The sequence below is a fragment of the Myodes glareolus genome, chromosome 16 (assembly GCF_982192425.1).
Source record: "Myodes glareolus chromosome 16, mMyoGla1.1, whole genome shotgun sequence".
Taxonomy (NCBI): domain Eukaryota; kingdom Metazoa; phylum Chordata; class Mammalia; order Rodentia; family Cricetidae; genus Myodes; species Myodes glareolus.
In genome coordinates this window covers 13,725,269-13,751,035 of record NC_142041.1, presented here as the reverse complement: position 1 = coordinate 13,751,035, position 25,767 = coordinate 13,725,269, and the positions used below count along the sequence as shown (strand labels likewise).

General features: G+C 39.4%; 1 protein-coding gene across 1 annotated transcript in view; it reads left to right on the top strand.

Annotated features, from left to right (window-relative positions):
- Positions 1–25,767, top strand: part of Rp1 (RP1 axonemal microtubule associated) — a 212,031-nt gene that overhangs the window by 145,998 nt on the left and 40,266 nt on the right. The window contains exons 17-19 of the mRNA XM_085677053.2: positions 5,061–5,192; positions 13,468–13,667; positions 19,283–19,369. Coding sequence (XP_085533179.2) covers positions 5,061–5,192; positions 13,468–13,667; positions 19,283–19,369 — 419 coding nt within the window. The remainder of the gene's footprint in view (positions 1–5,060; positions 5,193–13,467; positions 13,668–19,282; positions 19,370–25,767) is intronic.

The following is a 25,767-nucleotide window of genomic DNA, read 5'->3' as shown; positions in this document are numbered from 1 at the left end:
ATTTTTTTTTGCTTGAATCTGTGAACATTTGAAATTGCAAGTGTGCATATTTTGAGTAAATAGATCCTATGAAAGTACGTGTGGATGTATATTTGAGATGAAAGACACTGGTGGTCTTCCATAGGTCTTACAAAAGGACTCTTCAAAACTGATGCAGAAAGTTACTAAAAAGCTCACCTAGGTTGTAGAGGGAGATAGCTCCCTGGCATAGGGATCCTTTAATGTGCAAAGCCTTTATTCCCAAGTACCACAAATACAGTTTCTCTCCCAGAAAGCTCTTGTAAAGTTGTATGGATGTGGTAGAATATTTATTAGAACTTTTTCAGTAATTACCCCAGTAATTTTTATAATTTTAGAATAATATAAATCTTACAGAATCTGTACTATGTAAATACGGTTGATAGATTAAATCTTCTCCAGGAAGAAGCAAAGAGTACAACCAAAACTTTGAAACTGCTTGTCTTTAATTATTCGTATTTCAACACAGCCCAAATCAAGAACTTATTTTTGCAGCACAAGCTTTGTCTCACCACTTTCTGAAATTCAGAGTAGAATGTGCACAATAAGGGAGCTTGGGTGGGAGGCGAGCATGACAGGACGGGAACAGGGAGGTTGAATACTCCTGTAGGCCAAGGGTATTCAAATGGATGGTCTGCCTTTCAATCAGCAAAAGGCTTGGTAACTGGGTGAGCAGGGAGGTGATGTGGTAGCATGTGGGCTGGAAGGGCAAGGTTGTCAATATTCAGACCCCAGTTGGCCTCTTGGAAGCGTCTATAAAGTAAAGACAAGAATGACTTAACTCGGCACTGATCTGAGAACCACGTGAGCTAACATCTAAGGGTGTCCGGCTCTCAGTGCCGTACAAGGATTTACTCTCGCAGGCATTGAAGAAAGCATTTTCTAGTGTGTCTTTTACAGTTTAAACAGTTGATAGATGTCCGGAAAACAAGAAATCATATTTCATCATCTCCTCTGATCAGTTTGAGCAAATCACATTACTTCTCTGTAACTTGATTTCTTCATGTGTAATTTGCTTAGGATTTGGTTTAATTATTGAAAATAGAGAATTTATGATACAACAATTTCCCCAGTATCATTTAGCTGTGGCAGACAGCTTGTATAGCAAAACTTCTTCATTTTCTTTCATGAAGTTTTACTCAGATCACATGAACCTCATATATAAAAGAAACTGAAAGCATTTGAATCGAAATGAGCATTTACTATGTATGATGTTCTCCATGTATAATCCTTATACATGAGCATGCATGAGTTATTTTGGAGTTTCGTTTATTCCTATCACTCCAGGTAATACCAACACTTACAAATCCAAATAATGGAACCTTCCTCTGTGTGGCGTTGTAAGAACCTTAGATTAGTTGGAACTTGAACCTTTCATCAACTTTAGTGTCCTACTCATGTAGAGCACTGAACCCAGAGTGAACCCATTCAAAGATTTAGGGCATAGGCTTGATTCATGCAGAAAACTTGGCCTTTCCTTATTCTATGTCTGGCCAGGTAGTATGGTGTGAGCTACACTATTTATAAAAAACATCAATGAACACTAGCTCAATAACCTGAAAAGACATAGAACTAAAGATATGGGATAGAGACTATATTTTTGCGACAGTAAGAATTTCTTGGGTTCATCAAGATCACTCAGTGTTAGGTAAAGATGGTTTCTGTACAAGTTTGATGGATTGAGTTCAATTCCTGGAGCCCATGTGAAGGTGGGAGGAAAGAAAAAAAAATGTTGTGGACTATTATTTTAAGATGTTTTCCATTTGTTCATGTCGTGAGACATTTGTTTAATGATGCACAAAATGTGTTGCATTTTTTTATGCTGCATTTGTTTAACTGTGAAGCTGTGTTACTGTGCCTGCATAAACCACCTGATCTGTCTAATAAAGAGCTGAACAGCCACTAGCCGGCCTCACAGGAGAAAGGATAGGCAGGGTTGGCAGGCAGACAGAATAAATAGGAGAAGAAATCTGGGAGGAGAAGATCAAGGAACAAGAAAACAAAGGACCCATCACACAGACATGCAGCCAGACACGGAACAGAAAGAAAAGACGTAGAGAAACAGAGAAAGGTAAAAGCCCAGAGGCAAAAGGTAGATGGGATAATTTAAGAAAGTATGACAAGAAATAAGCCAAACTCAGGTCGGTCATTCTTAAGTAAGAATAAGCCTCCGTGTTATCAATTGGGAGCTGGATGGTGGGTCCCCCAAGGAATAAAGAGTAAGAACAACCAACTACAAAACAATGCAGAAAACTCTCCTTTCACTCCATGATATTTGTGGCATGACATGTGTGTGCCCACATGCATCCACATACACTAATAATTCATAATCATAACAATAAAAGTTTCAGAAAAAGGATTTCAGGTTTAAGTCTTTGAGGGACTCTGTGGCCTTCATAGTAGCAAAGCCGTGAGCTGCGAGAAGCAAGAAGGCAGGCTGCTCAGCTGCACATGACCCCATAGCTGATGTTAGCGCAAACCTGCGAGTCTGAGCTCAAGTGGTAGATTGAAGCACCGTCCAAATTGGTGAAAACCTTTTGGTGGTAATTTCTTAAGTCCTGCGTGTGCAACAAGACATGCATGAATCTCTTCAGTGAGAAAGTAAGAGAAAAGGAGGTCATATGTGACGGTATCAGAGCTCTTTGTAAAGTCCAAAAGATAGGTTCTCTCGTTGGACTGAGAAGAAGGATTTTAGTAGTCTGGGAAGGATTCTGTACCCGAAAAATTCCAGCCACACAGATAGCAAAAGGTCACTAGGTTAGAAAGCTTGGCTGCTCCATCCTTTTGGGGAGGAGAGCAGGTTCATCAGATACAATAATAATCTCCCTTATAAAATTCAACAATTATCTTACCTATAAAATGTGACAGAAATTCATCATTGTAGTTGTTTATGTATTTTTTTATTTTTTAAACGTAAATCACAATTTTTTTCTAATTGACTTTGTAGAGTCTGGTTGAGTCATGATGGAACTGACCTTGTGATACCATCAGCTGTGAATAATTAATTTTCTGGATGGAAAATTACAGTTGTTTTGCCTTCACTACCATTGTCATTGTGCATTGCTGCTAACAAATTTTCACATTCAACTTTTGATTTTTTTTAAATTTTAGTTTTTATATTTAAATTTTAATTAACTTTTTTGAGATGGTGTCTGATGTAGCCAGGCTGTTCTCAAACTCACTACGTACCCAAATAACCAAGGATGGCCTTTGAACTACTGGTCTTCCTGTCTCCTCTTCCCAAGTGCTAGGATTAGAGACATGTACCACCATGCTGAATTTTAAGGAGTACTAAAGGTCAAACCATGAGCTCTGTATATGCTAGGAAAGCACTCTGCCACTTGGGCTATACCCACAGCCCTCAATTCTCTGACAATTGTGAAATTAGACAAGAGAGGATACTGGTAGTGTAGGCTCCAGTCCAGAGAGTCATCAGAGTGTACCTTGGTCCTTGGAGTGTGAACAAGCTTCTGTGAGTCACCTGCTCCCTCTACATAGAGATGAGACTGGCGTTCCCATGCTCTCACATTCACAGAATATTATTTTTTTTTATAGAAATATATGTCATCAATTTTTGGGAGAGTCCCAGATGCAACCTTGAGAATTTAGTATAAGGAAGGTAGAGAGACTGGAGACGTTATTTTATTATTTCATAGTCATGTCTTTGCTGATCCTATGTGCAGCCCCTTCTGTGCTTGTTTCCAGTCTCCAGACTGGGATATTATGTCTTCATTATACTTCCTGGATACCTTTTGCATAGGTCTTGCAAAGCACTCTCCATGTGTATGAGAGTGTGTCCCTCTCTGGGCTGTAACTCTGTAAACACCTAAAACAATGTCTCATGCACTTCCTTTTTTTTTTTTTGCAAGGTTATGACAGTTACTAGAAGATTGGGTCATATTCCCTCACAGTTCTAAACATTTATTATGTGCATAGACAAATGGATTGACCCTAAATTACATTTAGCAACCATTTCCCTTTAAGTTCTTATTTCATCCCAGTGAACACGTAGAAGTCTAGTCAACTTTTCTTCTTGTTTTGAATTCCTTTATTGCCGTCCATCTCCAATGCCTAAACATTATGCTATAAATAAACATAATGAGAAAACAAGTGCTTCATAGGACTTGGTATTGAAAAGCTCATTATTTTGAAACTATACCTTATAACTCCTGCAGGACACGGATAAGGCACAATGTCTCAGGAAGTTCTTCAGACACCAGGATACTGCTGTCTGTGCATCACTCATGTCACTAAGTGTCCCTCACTCCCACCTAGGTTTGCATGCTGTCCACGTTTATGAATCATCTGGGGTTTTGGGTGAAGCTGTAGTGCTGCTGTTTATAGTCAGGGTTCTATAGAAACATTGCGATGCGTTCTCTAAAACCTGACAATCGTAGTCTAAACGACTGTCATCTAGAGTCATCGCCCATCCTGTGCTTGATCCTCAATGAACTTAACTTTGAAATTCTAATTAAAAGTAGCACGTTCAATAGACAGCTTAAATAGACATTGTTCAACGAAGCTGGAGATACCACTTTTGAACCAGTCTCTCAAACTGCTTGCTTTTTGTAGATGAAAGGAAAGCAGCTAGTGGTTTCCTTCATTTATAGATATGCATGTATTTCTTTGGTTAGACGTTCTAGTAAGATTGCACGAAGTTCCGTTTGAAGAATGATTTAGTCAGTCTTTGCTTTTGAGGAAGGCAAACCAGCAGACTACCCAAGTAGCTCCCATTTAGAATCTGTAAGGAAAATATCTTGAACAAGTCATTTGATTCATATTGTGATGTTAAGTTGTTGCTTGGACTACCGAGCAGAGAACAGGCTTTATGGGAAAGCTATTTATGCACAGCCCGCTGGTAAGAATGAAAGGTTGTTTTCTGGGAACTGTGTAACAAGAGTGAAATGATCTGAGCAGGCAAATGCAAACCATGGAAAACCTTGGACTTGATGCTGAGCACGTGGTGAACATTCTGAGGAGAAGCAGGAATCTTGAAATGATAGCGTCTTTCATTTTTTTAAAAAAAGAAATTTTAATTTCAGTTGGCAGAGAAAACCCAATGGGAATGTCTGCAACACCCAACCAAGGGGAAGAAAAGATCCATGGGCCAAGATACCAGGAAGAAATGCCCCCAAAGTCCACAGCCAGACGCCCCTCACCATTGGCATCAGAAAGTAAGCAGCAGTGTTTCCCTCTTCGTTTGGTTTGTCTGTTTAATTTGCTTCATCCTTGTAGTTGCTTTACAAAGAATATTATATTATTTAACACAATCAAAATAATTTCAATTTCCATGATTGTGAAGGTTCGTGGACTGTGAACAAAGTACTCCACATCCCAAAGGCTTGGATTTCTAGTTTCTATATTTGTTTAATCATTGTCTTTTTCTCAAATATACTTTTACTCAAAGCTATAATGTACAACATCCGTAAAGTTCTGTGCTCTGTGGTGTTCCTGTTGCTAGATATAAAGAAATGGTGCAGTACTCTTGCAGTCTTGGCCAGGATTTGTGATCCTCAGTCAGCAGACTGGAAGTAAAGTCATGCACCACCACACCATCATTTGAGTAATTTTCTTCAATAAGCTCATTTTAATAAGAGAACTAGGATGTTACCTTGAATAAAATGGGGTTTAAAAATTAATTATTGGCTATACTCTTATTTCTTTCAAATAGCAATTGGTAAAAATGACCTGCTTGGCAAGATATGCCTACTGGTGCAAGGCACTATGGGGGCAGTCAAATCATTTTCGTGGGTTTGATGTCCATTCTACAAGAGAAAACTGATGCCTTGTACTGTAAATCTGCCCAGGAGCCGGTAGCTAGAGAGGTCATAGTCCCCAAGAGATACTCACTGCTGCTGTTTTGCTAAATGGACATGTTGTCAAATTGGTGTCTCTCAGACTTCATCAGAGAAACTTATTTCTCTGGGTCAGTAAATTCAGAGATCATGGCTAGTCGAACAGTGGAGAAGAAAAGACTGTAGGTTGCTCTGCTTTAAGCAGGTCATGTATATCACCCCTATCAAGGTTCAGGGAATTTTGTGAGTATGGGATAGAAAAAAATAAGAGGTAAAGTTTGGTGAAGAGTGCTACAAAAATGTTTTCTGGGCATGACCTGCTCATTACATCTGTGAACCCACTGAAGCTGTGGTTACCCATGTAAGATCTACAGAAAATCAGGTTTCTTACTATTTTCTAATGCATGAAGGAGGGACTTTTAAGGAACCCATTCACTATGGAACTATGAGCAGGTAGTGGGTTCTGAGGGAATAATTTTCTTCAGTGGTGTAGTCACTGAGAAGTTGCCCATATTCCAGTAAGTAACCACCACCCAACCCCACATTCAATATGCTCATGTGGGGAACTTCAAGTAAACTCGATGAGTAAGAAAACAAGGGAGGGAGGGAGGAAGAGAGGGAGGGAGGGAGGGAGAGAGAGAGAGGAAGAGAGAGAGAGATCAAAGGAGGACAGAAGGAAAAAGTCAAAAAAAAAAGAAAAGAAGGAAGGAGGGAAGGAAGGACAGATACACATATCAAGTAGCAGGAGGTTTGTTGGAAAGAAGGTTTTCAGAGGAATAGGGGTTAAGAGAATGTAATGAGAATTAAATGCCTCAAACCCAACAGATACAGGTTTGAAATTGTCAAAGAATAAATAAAGTCTTGCTGATAGGCCTACAATATTAAGACACTAGCCATAGGTAAGTCTTTTGTACTTTTGGGGATAGTGGGCTAGGCCTGGACTGTGCTTCCACACAGCACAGATTCATGGAGCAATGAGAAGGATTACTGCCATGAGAAATACGTGCTCAGTTAAAAGTTCTCATAGAAGAATTCAACTTGTGTCAGGAAGTAAAGACTTTTAAATTAGAGTGGGCTACCTCAAGCAAAATTTGACTTGGTTGAAAATAGTAAGGTAGCTGAAATTCAGAGAGAGACCTTTTTATCAGAGAAGAAAAAGCTTAGAGAAAACTTAAATATTTTCTATAAAATTGCTCTTGTAAAACATTTTTAAAGGTTCTCCATTGTTAAAATTTTGAGCGGTAGACAATATAGAACTTTTAAATGAATAAAATGAAATGTATTAGTTATCTTTTCATTAGTGTGACTAAGTACCACAGACAATTGTCTCCTGAAGAGGAAAGTTTATTTAGCTCTAAGATTTGAAGCTCCAGAGTCCATAGAGTAGTAGACAACAGGAAAGTCCTTTGATGGTGTCATCTTATAGGTCAAAGGTGACAATGAAATTTGGAGCAAGCAAGGGAGTATATTAAAAATTGAAATAGAGATTAGAGAGAAAGGGAGAGAGGGGGATTGGAATAAAGAAGAGGGAGAGAGAGGAGAGCAAGATGGAGATGGAGAGGAGGTTTCAGAATCTCATTTAACGGTATGTCTTATAAGATATAAGAATTTCCCATAGGACACACCCCGAAAGTCCATCATCTAGCGTCACATCACCCTGGTGACCAAGGTCAGTCAGTGGACCCTAAGCAGACACCCATCTTCCTTCCAACATAACACTATATAACTTGTGCAAGATGAAATAACTAGTCTTTACAATAAACACGGATGTTTGACACTATTCTTTTGTTTAGCCACACACACACACACACACACATACACACACACACATACACACACACATACACACACACACATACACACACACACACATACACATACACACACACACACACACACACACACACACACACACACTGTGCCTAACTGATTGGCAGTGTACGGTGTCTTACGGTTACTACTGCTGTGATGACACATCATGGCCAAATCAACTTGGGGAGGAAAGGATTTATTTCACTCACAGCTCAATATAACTATTCATCATTAAAGCAGTGAGGGCAGGACCTCAAGCAGGACAGGAACCCGGAAGCTGGAACTGAAGCAGAGGCTGTGGAGGAATGCTGCTTACTGGCTTGATCTCCATAGTTTTCTCACCCTTCTTTCCTATAGAACCCAGCCTAGGGCTGGGACTACCTACATAGGACTGGACCCTCCCTTATCGACCCCTAATTAAGAAAATACCCTCCATGGTTGCTTACAGCCTTATCTTATGGAGGCATTTTTTTTCTATTGAGGACTCCTGTTTTTTTTATGATGACTCCTGTTTGTGTCATGTTGGAATTAAAAGTAGCCAGTGCATAGGGGGATACAGTGAGGAGGAAAGCAAACTTGGCCCCAGTGGTCTTGAAATTTATCAAGTGGGTTGGATTAAACATTAAACTACACACAAATGAAAGCTACAGACGGAAAGGGTGTATCCTTGGTACAAATAAACACTGAGTGCTGAATTTAGTGTGAAGTCTTATAAATTTCGTCATCAATTAATAACAATGTGGGAGTTGAGGGTAGAGACAAAAGGGGGGAGTCTGAGCTGAAATTATTTACAGGCTGCTGAAATGCAGACACACAGACAGCAGTCACAGAAGCACCTCCTGAGACACGCTGCAAGGCATGTATGCACGTTGTCTGGAGACTGTTCATCTGATATTTTGGCAAAGAATGTGGTTGCATTTTGCCCTCATCCAAAAAGTCTGTCTGAGGCTAAAGTGAAGAGATTTATGTAATTCTGTTGGCAGAGGAAATCTAAAGACCCTAGTACTGACTCTGTTATGTGATTATTAGTGGTCACTCATATACAGATCAATAATAAAAAAAGAGCAAGCTGAACAAGGAAAAATACAAAATAAACAATTTGAAGAGAAAAGGAACACCAGCAAGTGTTATAAAACTAAGTCTTGTATTCAAGGCGATAGATTAAGAAATGGAAAAAGGGAGTGGTAACCTCAGGGCAGGAGCCCCCCCAGGTGAACTTGTGAAATGAAATTAAGGAACATCTTAGATCCAGGCATGGTGGCTCAGGTCTTTAAAACCAGTATTCAGAAGATAGAGTTTGGCACTTCTCTGAGTTTGAGGCTAGCCTGGCCTAGATATCAAACTTCAGGAAAGCCTCGCTTTGGCAGTGAAGGAAACCATGGAAAACAAAAAGCCGGTAAAGATGTAGTTAAACAAAGGAACCATGTTCCAGGTCCAGTGAGCAGCAGAACTTGGTAGATTCTCCCACATGGTTCTGGTTTTAGAGTCAAAGATAGAAGCAAGGGGTTATGAAATCTTCCTTGGCAACCAAGGAAAGCTGCGATGGCAGGTCCGTGACAGGGGTGTCCCTGCAAGGAGGCTCAGAGAGGCCATTGTCTGGAGTTGCAAAGGTGAAGCCTGAATTGCTTTGGAGACCCCAAGTTGTTGGAGATGCCAGAGCCATGGATACTTGCAGAGGAATGCTGCTAACAAGGCATGGAACCAGTTCAAGAGAAAGAAGTGTGTTGCAGTCATCAAAGCTGAATGGAGTTTGGAGACCTGAAGAGTGCTCTGACATCAGACATGGGGATGGAGAGTTTGCAGCTTCCTTGGCTTGATTTTAACTTGCTTTGTTCCAGTATTTTCTTACTATCTTCTTTCTCCTCCATTTTGAAATGATAATGTATATTCTGTGCTTTTATATGTTGGAAAGCATATGACCTGATCTTTCATTTTTTTATTTTATAGGGGATTGCAGTTAAGATTGGGCTTTTTTTTTTTTCGGTTTTTAAAGGTTTCTTTACTTTTTATTAAAACATTTTTTTTAATTTTATATACCAATCCCAGTTCCTTCTCTCTTCCCACCTCCCACTCCCTGTATCTAGGCTCAGCAAGGATCTCCATAGGGAATGGGATCTACAAAGTCAGTACATACACGGCAGCCAGTGGCCCCATAAACTGCCCAAGGCACATAACTGCTACCCACATTCAGAGGGCCTAGTTCAGACCTATACAGGTTCCCCAGCTGTCAGTCCAGAGTCAGTGAGCTCCCTGTAGCTCAAGTCAGCTGTCTCTGTGGGTTTCCCCATAATGGTCTAGGCCCCTTTGCTCATATTATCGCTCCTTCCTCTCTATGACTGGACTCAAGGAGGTTGGCCCAGTGGCTCTCTGCATCTGCTTCCATCAGTTACTGGATGAAGGTTCTATGATGACAATTACGGTAGTCATCAATATGCTTACTCAAAATTTAATGTCAATTTAGTACATTTTATTTTCATTTTAAGGTATTTGGAGAGCCCATTATATTTTTCGGATAGTGATGCTCTTGTTGAAGTGAGGATTAAAATGGAACCGTTTTGTGATGGTGCTATCTATCAAATGACAAAGGCCATTTGTTTTAATAATGGCTTTACATTTTATAATAAAACACTTTACTCAAACACTATCTTTAAATCTTAAGTTTGAAAAAGGTTTGCACCCCCCCTCTCTGTTGCCAGGTTCTATTGGCAACATGCCTCCAGCTGCCTTTTTATTCATCTGCCTGTGAACTGTTAAAACCAGCGTTTTTGTGATCAGTATCAATGTCATCAGCTGGTTTTGTTTCCTGACTCACAGGAGAGGAGCAGCACCAAAGAGGCCATGAGCTTTTTATATTTTGTTTTGTTTAAGTCAAACAAAACTAATATTTTTTATATTTTGTTTACACCTGGTTGCAGTGTAATCAAAGTTCTCGGTAGTGCTTAGAAAGGTTGAATCATGCAATTTCTTTTTTACATTTTATTTGGGAAGATCCTCCTGATGATACATTCTTAATCTAGAATCATTGTCTTCGAATATTCTCCCATCTCTTGGCATTTTGAAACCTTTAGTCAAGAAAGCAAAGCTTTTTATGGTTCTCAGGTGGAGAAATTTATAGTCTGAGACTAATGGACTTTGGTTCATTTCCAAAAGATCATGGCATTAGATAGCGTCCATATTTAATTGCTGACAGTACAGACTGTACTACATCATCTGTGTTACAGATTAAACTATCGATTGTTTGAGTAAACCCTCAATCTGTGTTGTGTTTGTGCAAATAATGAAAGAATATATTAGTGTAAAAGACTTCTTAGCAGCCATCAACTTCTTCGCAGATTATATCAAACAACTAAGCTACACACACAAACCCACTCACACGCACACACACGCACACACACACACACACACACACACACACGGAAACCCCAGTTTACTTTGTGTAAGAACACCACTGAACTTTAAAACTACTCCCTGTTATTTGCCCAAGCATTCTCAACTTCTTTCCTCCTTGCTCTTGCTTTTAATGACCTCACATTCTCTTTGCTCCTCCTCACTTACAGCATCTTATTTCCTTTTTAGCCATACATTGTACTTAGACAGTTTTTCCATGGGCATGCTGGCTGGAATGTTTTCATCTCTGTCTAGAGTGTCCTTTCTTTTGGAAAATCCAGATTCTTTTTTCTATATCTACCATTTCTTCTATATCTTCCTCTTTCCTATATCTGGCAGTGGCATTGCCTATGAAGCCCTGCTAATTCCTTTCTCTATCACTCCCTGGTCTGTGTTACATCTGGATTTTACAATACTTTACTTCTTCTATTTTCTATGAGTATATTTTCATGCTTTAGATAAAATATTAGTTTGTCTGTCTCCTCCACTAGACAGCACATAGCTCTAGGGCAAGATGCTCTTTAGTTATTTTCTGACTTTCTCTCTCTCTCTCTCTCTCTCTCTCTCTCTCTCTCTCTCTCTCACACACACACACACACACACACAGACACACACACGACACCATTGTTAAAAGAGCATTTTTTTAGTAAATAATATGAATTAAATTTTTCTTAACTAAAAGCAATTCTTTCAAATGACTAATACTCTGTGAAAATAGATTATCAGTATCCTAAGGAACAACTGCTGATCCAGGATCTCTAAGTTTTCTCCTGATGTGTGATGTACCCGTAGAACTTGTAGATACTTGGTTACTGCGCAGGACATTCTCTGTGTTCATGAGAAGCAACGGTGAGAAGATGAGTTTGTAGATACTATTTGAGCTTTGAAGTTTAGATTGTGTCGTAAGGTTTTATTGGACCAATTTATGAAATATTTCTATGCCAGCTACCTTTGGCATATTATGGCCAAATGTCCCAAGATCATACTTCTTCTACCTGGGCTGAAGCCCAGCACATGTGACTATGGCAAATGGTTAACTTGTAAGGCCTAGTTTTCCAGCCTGCTTCATGGGGGAGGCATCTTACAGGGCTAATGCCACGACTGAATGAGAGTGATGTTATTATGAGTATTTTACATAGCACTTAGCACAAAACAACATTTAAATGATAGCAATGTCTTGACTGCTACAACCTGGTAAGCTGTGCTTGTGGAGTACAGCACCCACTCAAGTTGTTCGAGTTCAGAGTGTGTGGAGTTAAGCACTAGTGGTTTATGTACCCAACTCACATATGATTTACCTCTCTGCCTCTTTTCTACATTTTAAAACAGACCTTACTATGTGACTCACCTTGAACTTTATAAGTGATAATTAAATGAAAATTATGTGTGGCACACTTAACACAGAGCTCAGAACTGGTAGAGTCTTGACAAGTGGTCATTATTGCACCCAGGAGATGGCTTCATAAATAAAGAAACTGTCATGTAAATTTGAGGAAACTGATACCATGTAAACTGATATGGAGATCGGGTCATGGTGCCTAGAGTCTCAGTTTTGGGAGTATCAAAGACAGGTGGCTCTTAGAAGTTCATTGAGTAGCTAGCTTAGCCAAATCAATGAATTTTAAGTACATTGAGACACTATGTCTCAAAAAATAAAGGTGGATACTCAATGTCAACCTTCTGTCTAAATGCTTACACCACACACACGTATACACACACTCTCTCTCACACACACAATGTACACACACAGGCGCGTGCACACACACACACATACAGAAAGAGTTTCAGTGCAGAGGGAAATATTATCGCATGGATAGAGATAATCTAGGCCAAGAAAAAATAACTTTCAGAAAGTATACATTATTTTTTCATAGATTTTCTCCATTTTTAATTTCATACATAGTCTTTTAAAATTAGTTCACTGTAACTATTTATGTATGTGAAAAGACCCATTTTAATTCCAAATCTTTTTATCGTATTCTCTAGTGTAGTATTTTTTAAGAAATAATTCAGAAAAAATTCTCTATCTTTGACATATTTTTCATATGTTATTTGAAAGTTTTAAATTCATTTTGTTACTTTCTATTGGTATTTATTGGTTATGTATAAAGCCCACAAAGCTAATAAGCAACTTCATGAAAAATCTGTGTGCTCACAACTGTGTGCTCTCACATGCCCTCCAGTGCTGGAGCATTGAGTACAAGTACAGGATCCCTGGGCATGGCAGATGATTATTGTTTGTATGTGGTTGTTTTCAGTAGTGGAGTCTCAGTTGCCCAGAACCTTGTTGGGATGAGATCAGCACAGATCCACTCCCTGGAGTCCCCACCCTTCAGTGCCCCCTCACCCCACATCACCCATGCTCCTTTTGATTCTTGGACGCCAGTGTGGCAAAGGATTCTGCTAGCCTAGTGTACCTAATCTGCTCTCTATGTCCTTCTCACACTCGATACAGAAGAAAGCGGGCTTTCCCCCAGTCCTGAGACCCTTCTGGGAGAAGACAGATGGAAGGTACTAGTGCTGACCGGAGATACAGGGACTCAGGCCAATGTCACACTCTGGGTGTATGGAGATGAAGGAGCCACTGGACCAATCAGTCTGACTAAGGACAGCCCAGAGCAGCTCTTCCTTCCAGGACAGAAGGATGAGTTTCAGGTAATCAAAATCAGAGTCATTTCATGGTTTGAACATTACAAAGGCATGTGATATAGGACACACATATACACAGAGAGACTGTATAAAATAAGAAGTCTGTTAAGAACACCATTAGTTAATTAATTTATTTCCTACTGTAATAATCAAAACAAACATATTTGCTCATGTCTCTTATGCAAGGAAGTAAGAAAGGTTACAGAAGAAAATTTCTTTTTCATTTAAAGCCATTGTCCTAAAAATCATCAAATCTAGTTCAAGTTGTACCTGGATTAAAAGATTTGGGAGACTCTTGGGTGTTGTGTCCCTAGAGGACAGGCCTTCGCACCTCCACTTGATCTGTTTTGCACTATTGCACTTGGTTGAAGACAGGAACAAAACCAGAAACAGTCTGCTGTTTTCAGCAATATTTCTAAGGATGTTTACCCCTAAGCCATTGAGTTACAGTGATGAGCTTCCTGCTTTTGCTGTCTTGGCCTCCCGTGTTGAGGGCTATATATACTGTGTGAGAAAGTGGAATAAATGCTTGTCTGCAGAACCTGAAGTTGTGTTGCGTGTTAATCCCGATGTCCCTCGCTCAGAAGAAAGACAGTTGCTGTGCTGGCACGGCACTTGGGGTAGTGGAAGCTCCTCTTTCTACACTTGGTGTACTTTCAGACATTGCTCAGTGGGACTGCCTGTGAATGAAATCATTTCTGAGGCATTTTCACAGACCACATTCTGAGGCTCTGCCCATGCCCATTTTCATCTCTCTCACACATTCCTTGCTGAGGGAGTTCTGAGCTGCTGTGATTTGAATATGGCTGACTGCTTGTCTCGTTGGTAGGAGCACTGACCAAATTTCAATTAGGATAGTTACGTTGCACGTTACTAATTCCCAACCCTGCAAGTTGGTAGCTGTATGATTTCTCACTGCATCAGTTCAACAACAGTGGCTCATCCTTGAGCGTGTCCCCATGCACACCAGGGAATAGAGACTTATGGAGGCTAACCTGAGTCACCAGGCTGCCAAGGCTGTTTGGAGGACCAGCACCTGGCCTCACTAATGCTCATTTTTTTTTTTTTGCATTTTCAGCTGTGAGCTTGCAGCTCTACACTTAACTCTCATTATTGGAGTTTAGTGATGGAGCGTGTTTGTCTATAGTGACGGGAGATGCTTTGATGCAGCCCATGGTGATCACTTCCTATATACATGTGTTTTGAATGGTTTTCTGAAGATGATAGTTCATAATTCAGAATACATTTTAGGATTAGAATCCCAAATCACCAACAGAAGCATGGCATTCCTGATAATATACCATATGCCATATCTATTGATGTGCTGTTAAATTCTGTCCCTGTTTCTGGAAAGTTTTCACCAGGGTAGAATCTTAGCGGCTCATGATTGCACATGAGAACACCTAGAGAGCTGTAAAGACTGAGGACGACTGATCACTGCCGGACAACCCGATTCATTTCATGTGGGTGCAGCCTGGATGCCGATGTTGTGGGAAGCTCCCTAAGTCCTTCTAAAGTGCAGTCACTGTTACTTGTCCTGGTTCCAACACCAGACTGTTAGCCACGTGAGCTGGATTGGTGCTGACTTCCTGTGAGACAACTGTGTGATCTTCAATATGTCATTTGATTTCTCCAAACCTGTATTCTCTTTGTGTGTAGAATGGAGGCGATGATTTCCACCCTGTGTAAATCCTGGGGAGATGTGTGACATAAAGAACATGGATAAACTATAAGCAAGAATCCTATTTAATATATAATAAATGTATTAGGTCGGTGAAAAAGTACTTGTGTCAGTTTTTACAGTGTTGAAATTTGCAGTGTTGAAAATTGGAATACCTTCTTCAATAAACATAGTCAAGTCATACGTCATTTTAATGTGTGTTTCTCTCACTTTATGGTTTTGGCTAATGAGTTGTTTGTTTTATATTTATCTTATACTATAGAAATTATATTAGATAAAAAGCAAATTCAAGATATAATCTAAGTTCTAAATGGATCATAAGGCAGCAGAGGAACTTGCAACATCAAAACACATTTGATTCAGAAACAATGGCGGTGGGGTGAATCAAGAAGTTTTGCAGAGTGAGTGAGAACTTTTATCATCAGGACCAGTGTCCCAACATTGTACATTCACAGTGACCAAGTGAGATCAACTGTCAAGTCTGATCCTTTTACAACTATCAGAGAAGTTGCCAAAGAACTCAGAGGTGTCCTGAAGCAAACTGAAAAGGTCAAAAGAGTCAACGAGTGGGTGCTCATGAACGGGCTCGAAAAAAATGTCATTTTTGAACTGTCATTCTCTTTAATTCTATTCACTAAGGAATGCTGTCTTGATGAGATTGTGGTGTGTGACACAAAACAGACTGTGCACAACAAGAAGCTCTAAATCCTTTCCCAGTGTCAAACTTGCACAAACATAGTCGTGGTCACAATTGGGTCATCTGCTGCAGAACCTTGCTTTCTGGATCCCAGAGATACCACATCTGAGAACTGTGCTCAGACATTTGATGATACACAACCATAACTGCAACAGTGGTGGTAGTGGTGGTCAAGGAATGGGCTCCTTTCTTCTCCAGGATGTCCCACAATCCTAACTCTATATGGCGCAATTGCTGCTCCAGAGGATGAAATTTTTGGGCTAGAAAGTTCTGTTTCATCCACTCGATTCCGCTGACGTCTGCCAACAAGTTACAGCCTCTTCAAGCAATATCCATCACTGTTTTCAGGGAAAACCTTCCACAAAGCACAAATTTTATGTTACTGGAATAAACAAGCTTATTTATTATCAACAAAAATGTATAATGGTTCCTAGTTTGATTGATTAAGGTATATTGGGGTGTAGGTATAATAATCAAAAGTTCACAGTCTTCAAGCATAATTCCAACCTAGTTATAAATTGTAAAGAACAGAGGCCCTGGTGTTGGGAATAAGAAATTATGATAAAATGAGCCTATCACTTGTTCCTTTATATGTATTGCTTATCCATTCTCCAGTGATGGAGGTTGGGTCTAGCAAGCCTCTCAGCTTCTGTAGATGTGGTACTCCAAGACAGTAACATAGGTAGCACCAGAAGCCAATGGAGCCTACAGAATATCAGGATACTTTCCACACCTACTGGATCAGAATTTAAGTTTTACTAAGGTTCACAGGTAATGTTGTATGTCTACTAAAGTTTAAGAAGGCCTGGACTGGGGATCATGAGGCATTGGGACCAGTGTCTGTTGGTAACTGGATAATCCTAAATTAGGATTATCTCACCCACACTCTTTAACCTGTGATACTGTTTCCTGTATTCTTCTGCATTGCGTAATTTGCTGCTTCTGAATTTGTCTTTAAGTTTTCCTTTCAGTCTTCAAGTATTCATACAAAGTGTCTTTGAAAACAGTGCAGCAAATCTGATCAAATAGACTTGAGTTCACATCTTATTCTCTTAGAGGGTAATGTGTATACAATGTGTATGAGTTCACATGTTATACCTGGAGAGCCTGATGTGGATACAATGGGTATGCTTAAAGAAATGGCAACTTCTTTGGGCGTCTCCATGCTACAAAGTAGACTTCTTGAAGAGCATTCCTTTTCAGAGATCTGCTGGGCCACTAAAGAAACCATGAATGTTGGGGAGCTGAGGAAACTCTATGCCAAGTCCTTGGTGGGTGGGTGTTACTGATAACTAGGTCAAAGACCAAAGCTGCAGACCCCTGGAAGTTGGCCAAGCCTTTCTTCTGGGTGAGGTTCAGAGGGATGACATAACATTTCTCAGGTTTACACACAGATGGGAAAAGTGTGCGCAGAAAATGTCTGCCATAGATTTCTCCTCGGATATTTACATCTTGAAGATTGTTTTCTTCTATAGACAGCACCTAGAGAGATTAGCCATACCTGCCTCATTGATTCAGTTGTAGACTATAAACCCTACCTCCATGTTCAGCTGCATATGGTAAACATGCTGATTTTTCTGCATGCTGTGGGTTCTCCATCAGACAGTCAATCCCACCTGCTCCCAACCATTCTATTTGTCTTTGTTTTTGTGTTTTCTTTATTCCCTGGCCACTCTAGTGAGGTCAGTCCCTGGAGCCAAGCTGTGCCGAACAGCAATGCATGCCAAGCCCTTGCACCTGGCTACTGTGGAGTTGACTCCTGTTCTGAGTAGCTCCTATTTCCTGAGGCAACCTGTACAGGCATGAAATCACATGTTTCAAGTGACGGGACTGCTCAGACATGCCTTTAGTGTTCTTACTTAGAATGGGAACAAAAGGTAATTTTACACTCAAGGTACAAATTGATTTTAAGGACAACAAAAGTATAATTAAAGTTTGATTTATCTTTTGGAGACAAAATGGGCCCCAATGATGAAACAACTTCCTACTTCCTCTCATGGAAAGAGCTAATCTACAAGCTCTGCCAATGGGAACAATTCTGGAAATAAGGAAATTGGACTCTACTTTCAGTTTTCCCAGCCAGCACTGGCACTATCCATATTACCTGGTGCTGCTTCAGGCCCCCGGGATGTGCTAACTCCTGGCCTATAGAGAAAAACAGTGGTGGGCATGTGAAAAATAAAAATCAAAATCTCCAAAGCCTTAAATATGGAAGTGAAAGAGTTTTAATGACTTTGGAGTCACCTTTGTGGGTCACAGATAGGCAATTACAGAAGTTCACCATAACCTCCCCCTCATATCTGCCTACAGTAGCCTGCAGCAGGATATTTTAATGAAGTTCTACCAGTGGTCTATAGCAGTAGAGGGATACCTATCATAACAATTAATTAAGTAGCTCTGCATTAATCAATTGATCAGGTGCTATAGTTCATTTTCTAAATCTTTACTGTTCCACATCTGGGCCTATTTCATTATACTATAAATGTTTGCCTTAAATTGATTTTCTATGTTATACATATTTCTAAGATGAAGACTGCACCATTGTTTTTACTTTTCATATCCGTGATCTTGTGCAAGGACTAGATTTTCATTTTAAATGTCCATTCAATACATAAAGAAAACATGGGGCAGAGGTGTATACCATAGTTTTTTTCCAGCTTAAAATCACAAGAATTTCCATTGGGTTCACAGAAATTTCAATGCCAGTTCTCCAAAATAAAATCTAATTGAGTGCATGTATTTGTGGATGGGACTATTTCTCTTCCTTGAGCTATGACATCTACATCGTCATGGAGGAGTCAAAGAGGATTTTAAAAGTAGATGGAAGTTCTGGACTCACAGGTGCTTCCTATAAACTTGTAAAACTTCTATACATTTAACTTTTATTGGTGAAAATTCTTATTTTTCATCTTAAAATTCAATGCTGTCCTTCTGCCATTGGCAAGCAAAAATGTTGGTCTACTGAGAAATGTTTGGAAATCAGAGAAAAATGGCATGCTCTTTGTCCCATTCTTTCTTTCATCTCCTTTCTTTTTGCATATTTTAGTCAAGTTATAGGATAATTTTTTTTTCTCATTCTGCACCTGTGAATTCCATAGACAGGCTTCTGGAGAGGCCTTGTAAGAGTCGCTCAGCCATCAGTATCAATTGCAAAGTGCATTCATTCTGAAAAGAATCAAGAATATTGGGGTATGATTAATTGAGAACATATTAGTAACTTTCTCCCCTTTGCATTCCATCCAGGTTGTTCTCAGAAGCGTTGGAGAGATATACAAGATCCGGATAGGACATGACGGAACGAGTGGGAAACCGGAGTGGAGCTTACAGACGGTACTGACTTCCCTTTCTGCTTTGTACTTCATGCTGATGGAAAGGGCAAGAAGGTCACGCTGAGTGGGAAATAGGAAGTGTTTTAAAAATGATCCTAAGTAATGTAAACAAGCATTGTGGGCAATATTCTGAAGTGCTTCACTATGATGAAATATATTTTTAACAATATCAGTTTTGTGTGTTTGTAAAGGGAACAAAGAAATTAATGGGTAAAAAACTGAAGAATATAGCAAAGTGTAAGACTCAAAGGGCATTTTTATTCTGTGATCTTTATGACCATCTAAGTAGTTCGTGGTCTTTAAATGATGTTTTTCTGTCATTGGCATGCAAAACGATTGGTTTTTTTCCCCTGTGAATCTCTTCCATGTGTACTTGGATCTTTACTCTATAAATATATAATCCACTTGTATATAAAATATGAATATAGGCCAAAGAGAAATGTGCTTTTTAGTATAAATATATTCATATTTAAATGGGCATCTTTGATCTGTTTAATGAAATTAAATCATCACCATATGTGTATTTGGATATCTTAGTTATTTATGTTTGTAATTGTTCTTGTCAATAATGTCTGCTGAATGCTTGTCAGATGCCAGTTGCCTTACCAATGCTATTGTATGTTTATTTAACAGTGACTCTTTGAATTGGCTACCATTGATGTCCCTACTTTATAGATGAGAAAACTGGGGCTCAATGAAGTCAAATAAGTTTACTACAGTCACTTAGTAAATGGCTATCTTCTCATTGGTCTCTAGAGAACCTTAAGCATTGTCATTCAGCTATTGTTTTTAAAAATAGTAATAAGCCCTTAGTGGTTCTTAAATTTCTAAATGGAAACAGTAAGTTATACTTAAGAAAAATGATAAAGTTGAATTAGGGAATGTCTCTACTTTAGCATCGACATCTGTCACTGATTTCTTTACAGTGTGTGATATGTTATTTAACATATTTGAGGCTTAAAATTCAGATACCGCTGGTAAAATCTGACAAAATGTTTTTCCATTCTAAGTATTTCTTAATCTTATCTGTGATCTTTCTTCTTGTATCTTTGGTTTTATAATGAAGGTAAATGAAAAAATGTTAAATTTGCTGAAATATTTGATGAATCGATTTCTGTCCTGCTCTGAGAATTTTGAGTAGAAAAGTTTGGTGACTGAGGTGTTATGACCTAGGTGTTCAGTTCTGCCGGTAACACAGTCAGTGGAAATGCTGCCATGATGCTCAAATATATTTTAGGAAATTTATTTGTCTCTTGGATGTAGTTTCCTTTTAATGAGAACTCAAAAATTTATTTATAGAAAATAGTATGAAATGGATAAAGTAAGAAAGAGGAATAAATATAGCAAATTACATATCTAATAAAGAGAACATGCATTACAAGGTAAATGCTTAATTTATGAAACAAAGCAATAAGAAAATTTATATTACTTAAAGCTCATCAATGTAATAATGGATGGTGCTCTCTCACCTCCATGCTTCAAGCAGCAATGAGAGAAAAATTGAAAATAAATGACTTTTCTAGAACCATCAGAGCACTGGATTCACATCAAGGACCACTACACTTAGAGCTGGTGAATCAGAGAACCAGAGCTGAGGGCTGCTCTTTAACATGAGTCTGCAGGGAGCAAAGCAAGGGCACCAGTTGGAATTAGTAGATGACGCGCTCACCGTAGCTGAGAGCGATAAGATTCTGGGACCACAGTTATATCAGGAACTCCTAGCTACAGGTTTTCTTTTTCTCTTAGCATTCTGTTTTTCTCTCAGCACCTAGGGTACTTTTTAATTCTTTTTATTGAGCTATATATTTTCTCCACTCCTCTCCTTCCCTCCCCCTTTCATTCTGCCCTCTCCCATGATCCCCATGCTCCCAATTTACTCAGCAGATCTTGCCTTTTTCTTTTTCCCATGTAGATTAGTTCCATGTATGTCTCTCTTAGGGTTCTCTTTGCTGTCTAGGTTCTCTGGTACTATGAATTGTAGGCTGGTTTTTCTTTGCTTTATGTCTAAAAGCCACTTATGAGTGATTACATATATTTGTCTTTCAGGATCTGGGTTAATTCAGTCAATATGATGTTTTCTAGATCCATTTGCCCACAAATTTCAAGATGTCATTAGTTTTTTCTGCTGTGTAGTGCTCCATTGTGTAAATGTATCACATCTTCTTTATCCATTTGACAGTTGAGGGGCATTTAGGTTGTTTCCAGGTTCTGGCTATGATAAATAATGCTGCTATGGACATAGTTGAGCACATGTCCTTGTGATACGATTGAACATCCTTTGGGTATATACCTAAAAGTGGAGTTGCTGGGTCTTGAGGTAGGTTGTTTACTAATTTTCTGAGAAATCATTATACTGATTTCCAAAGCAGCTGTACCAGTTTGCACTCCCACCAGCAATGCAGGAGTGTTCCCTTTACCCCACATCCTCTCCAGCATAGCTGAAGTCAGTGTTGTTGATCTTGACCATTCTTCTTAAAGCAATCCAGAAATTTAAAGTTTCTAAGAAACAAAGTGATTTTTGCATGGCAGTGTTGTCTTGTGAAACCCTTCGCCTTTGAGGCTATGATTCATCAGGGCAAACTCTGCGATGGAGCTTCAGTCCCTGCTGAGGGCATTCCTAGACCTTTCTGCTCATTTAGGAAACTGAAGCAATTGCTGGGTATTTTGTTGTAAAGACGTTGCTTATTTTCTGCATCGTTGTTTTAAGAGGAAAGTGAATATCTCATGCTACAGTGAGAAACTATTCTAGAAGTTCACCCCTTTCTTTTCCCTCATTTTACACTGAAGCTGGCGTCAGCTCGTATTTCCTCAGTCCTGCAGTTTTGTTCACACTCAGAGGCTCTCTAGCAGAGCTACAACAAAAGTCAAAGTGTTAGATCTTTTAATAGAGGTAGAATAATGAGATCATGATTCTCATGAAAGTCAGGAGAAAATACTATTTATAAATTAAAAGAGAAGTTTTGCTTCCATAATGATCCATGACAGCCTCTAATGGACTAAGGAAATATGAACATCTGCCATCATTAACCATGTCCCATGGGGTCCCTTCCTCAGCTGTTACCGATGCACTCCTTACAGCCAATAGCATCTTGTGATCAGCAATGAATTCACTTAGAACACGTTACAATTTGGGGCAAGTCAGTAAGTCTAGCAAGTGTTTGCTAAATGTCTCCAAGTTTCAAGTTAAAAATCAGTAAAACATTAAAATTAAATTTGAAGGAACAGCTACCTATTCGGACACCTGAGGGCCATCAGTGTACTAGGGTCATCATGGTATGAGGGGTTCTATGGTATAGGGTCATCGGTGTACTATGTCATGGGGCCATCAGTGCACTAGGAGGTCTATGTCATAGGTCCATTAGTGTTCTAGGGGGTCTGTATCACGGGGCCATCATTTTACTAGAAAGTCTACATCATAGAGTAATCAGTGCACTAGGAGGTCTATGTCATGGGGCCATTAGTATATTAGAAGGTCTGGGTCATAGCGCCATTTGTGTCATAGGAGCATTGGTGTACCGGGGGTCTGTGTCATAAGGCCATTAGTGTACTGGGAGAATCTGTGACATAGAGTTGTCAGTGCACTAGAGCATCTGTGTCATAGAACTCTCCAGGGGATCTGTGACATAGAGCTATCAGAATACTGGGTAGTCTATGGCATCACACGCTGTTACTCTTTGACAACAGATATTAAAGGTATTTTTGGAGGTCTGACTTCCTTTTGCACATTGACAAGCTGTGCCAGTCAGTGCCCATGCAGTTATAATTGAGCAGTAATCTAGGTGACTGAATTGATTCTAATTTAACTTTTGAGTAACTTGAACTCAAAAGAAGGTGCCTATAACTGAGCATAGTCAGGTAGAAATTAACTCTGACTGTTGACGAAGAAAGACTGGAATGCATTTTAATATGTATTATCAAATAAAATTAATGCTTACTTTTTAATCTTTGATTATATTTTTTTCCTCTTGAATTCACTTTCTTTCAGATCAAGTTATAAACTTCAGAGTTGAAGTTAAAGGCATAAAAGATGTTTAATTTCTCACAATTTGTCACTTTCTGAGGCTTCTCTACATTTAAGTAGGGCACAGTTTACTTGAGTCCTAACCCACAAGTTCTACACACCACGGGAAAGGATTAAGTAAAACTCTATCAGAACTCTTCATCGCAGACCACAGCCTGCTTCCTTCCCCCAGGCTTACTAGTGTGAGCGGATGGTGTTGCCACCCACCTACCTTCCAAGTCAGAACCCTACCCATTCTCTGAGCTAGTTCCTTCTCATGATCTCCAAATCCCATGAATCTCAGTGAACTCACTGTCCTACTGTATCCCTAATTTATATATGTTTTTCATTGTATTATCACCATTTTAGTTCAGGTTCCAATTTTTAAAATTTTCTGCCAGCTGAAAGTCTCCTATAGTATCTCTTTAGTTTCTTTTCCCAAACATTAGCCAGCAAGCTTCAGAGAGCAGGCATGATCTTAAAAAAGAAGAAGAAGAAGAAGAAGAAGAAGAAGAAGAAGGAGGAGGAGGAGGAGGAGGAGGAGGAGGAGGAGGAGGAGGAGGAGGAGGAGGAGGAGGAGGAGGAGGAAGAGGAAGAGGAGGAGGAAGAAGAAGAAGAAGAAGAAGAAGAAGAAGAAGAAGAAGAAGAGAGAGAGAGAGAGAGAGAGAGAGAGAGAGAGAGAGAAAGAGAAAGAGAGAGAAGAAAAGATGAAAAGATCACATCATCTCCATCCCCAGGTGGCCGTGCTACTCTTGTGACATCTCTGCCCAAGCTCACTGGTCTGGTGTCACGAACTTCCCTTTGCCTCACAAGCAAGAGTGAGCAGCCAGGGGCTTTCCTTTCTATCAGCACTTTTTCCTTTCTATGTAACACAGTTCTTATCTAATATCTTTGTATTTGTTTACCGTATGACCACCATTGGAAAGTGAGTAACAGACTAGTAACTCTGCCAGAGATCTCAAACCTAGAATAATGTTTATCAGATGTTGGGTAGATGTTTGTGAAAATTAATAAAACATGACAAAATGTATATTGTCTACTTAGGAAATATTTATAAAACACGTGAAATACTTTGTGAGTTCATGTTAATCAAAGGGAAGTCATAGAGTATTGCTTGGAATTTCATGGCTGAGCCATGGCCATATACGGTCAACAGGTAAAGGAACATTCTGGAATGCGCAGCTCACTCATAGCTCAAGAGTCCAGATTGGTCCAGAGCCCCTTCCCCCACTTGCTGACTGCCTCTGCTCCGCAGTGCGTGCATAAAGGGACTTGAATAGGATGAAATCCCTGGAACCCTTTCAATACTCTCGAGCCTCGGAGACTTTTGTGTCGTATGTTTGGTGTATCCGTTAACACTTATACTACATGAAATGATAGCGTCATTGATAAGAATCTTGGGAAATCTTTAGATTTAATTGAGTTATTTCATAAGTATTTCCATTTCCTCTCATTTTTGGTGACTTCCAAACCTCAGAGTTTTAGAAAGAACCACTGGAAGGGAAGATCAGGTACTGAACTACAAGAGAAAATAGCTTTTGGCTCAGGGAGCAGCAGGAAATCCAGCTTCTTTTCTGAAAATCTTTAGTTCAGTGGTTAATCTCAGAAGATGCCAACAATTTATAGACACACTCACAAGGATGTGCTAGCTTATTTAAAGCAAAGATAAATTTGTGCATCTGAGAGAGCTGCCCTCCATCTCTGATCCCTTGCTCAGTGCTTGTTACTAATGTGAGTAGCAGGAGGCGCAGGAGGAAATGTAAAGGCTGACATTGCATCTGATTTGCAAGGACACTTAAGAGTTTTCCTCAAGAGCGGTTAAAGGCTGTGACCTTTTCACTTTCTGACACCAGAAAGAAAATGTTAATTCCTGACTTTGGCCCTGCTCTCCCTGCCCAGAATTAGATCTTGTAGCGAATCTTCCATACTTCAAATGTTCATCAGATGTATTTGTGTGCAGTTGATTTTATATTTAAGTTAGTTCTGCACAGAACTTAGATAATATTAGAAAGGATCCCCAAACATCCCAAACCATAAAAATTCAGATCTCATTTTGCATTTTAAGAGAGACTTTTGATTTTTTCAGTGAAACACAATTTTTAAATTTTATTTATTTACTCCTGATGTTTTTTCATTTACTGAAAATAGATTCTTTTACCATACAATATATCTTGATCACAGTTTCTCCTTCCTCTACTCCTGCCTTTTCCTTCCCACCTCCACTCTTTGTAGGATCCCCCCTCCTTTCTGCCTCTCATTAGAAAAGAGCAGACTTCTAGAAGATAACAGCCAAATATAACAACATAAAATATAATAAGATGAGGCAGAAACCCTCACATTGAGGCTGGGCAAGGCAACCCAACAGAAGGAAGATAGCCCAGGAGTAGGCCCCAAAATCA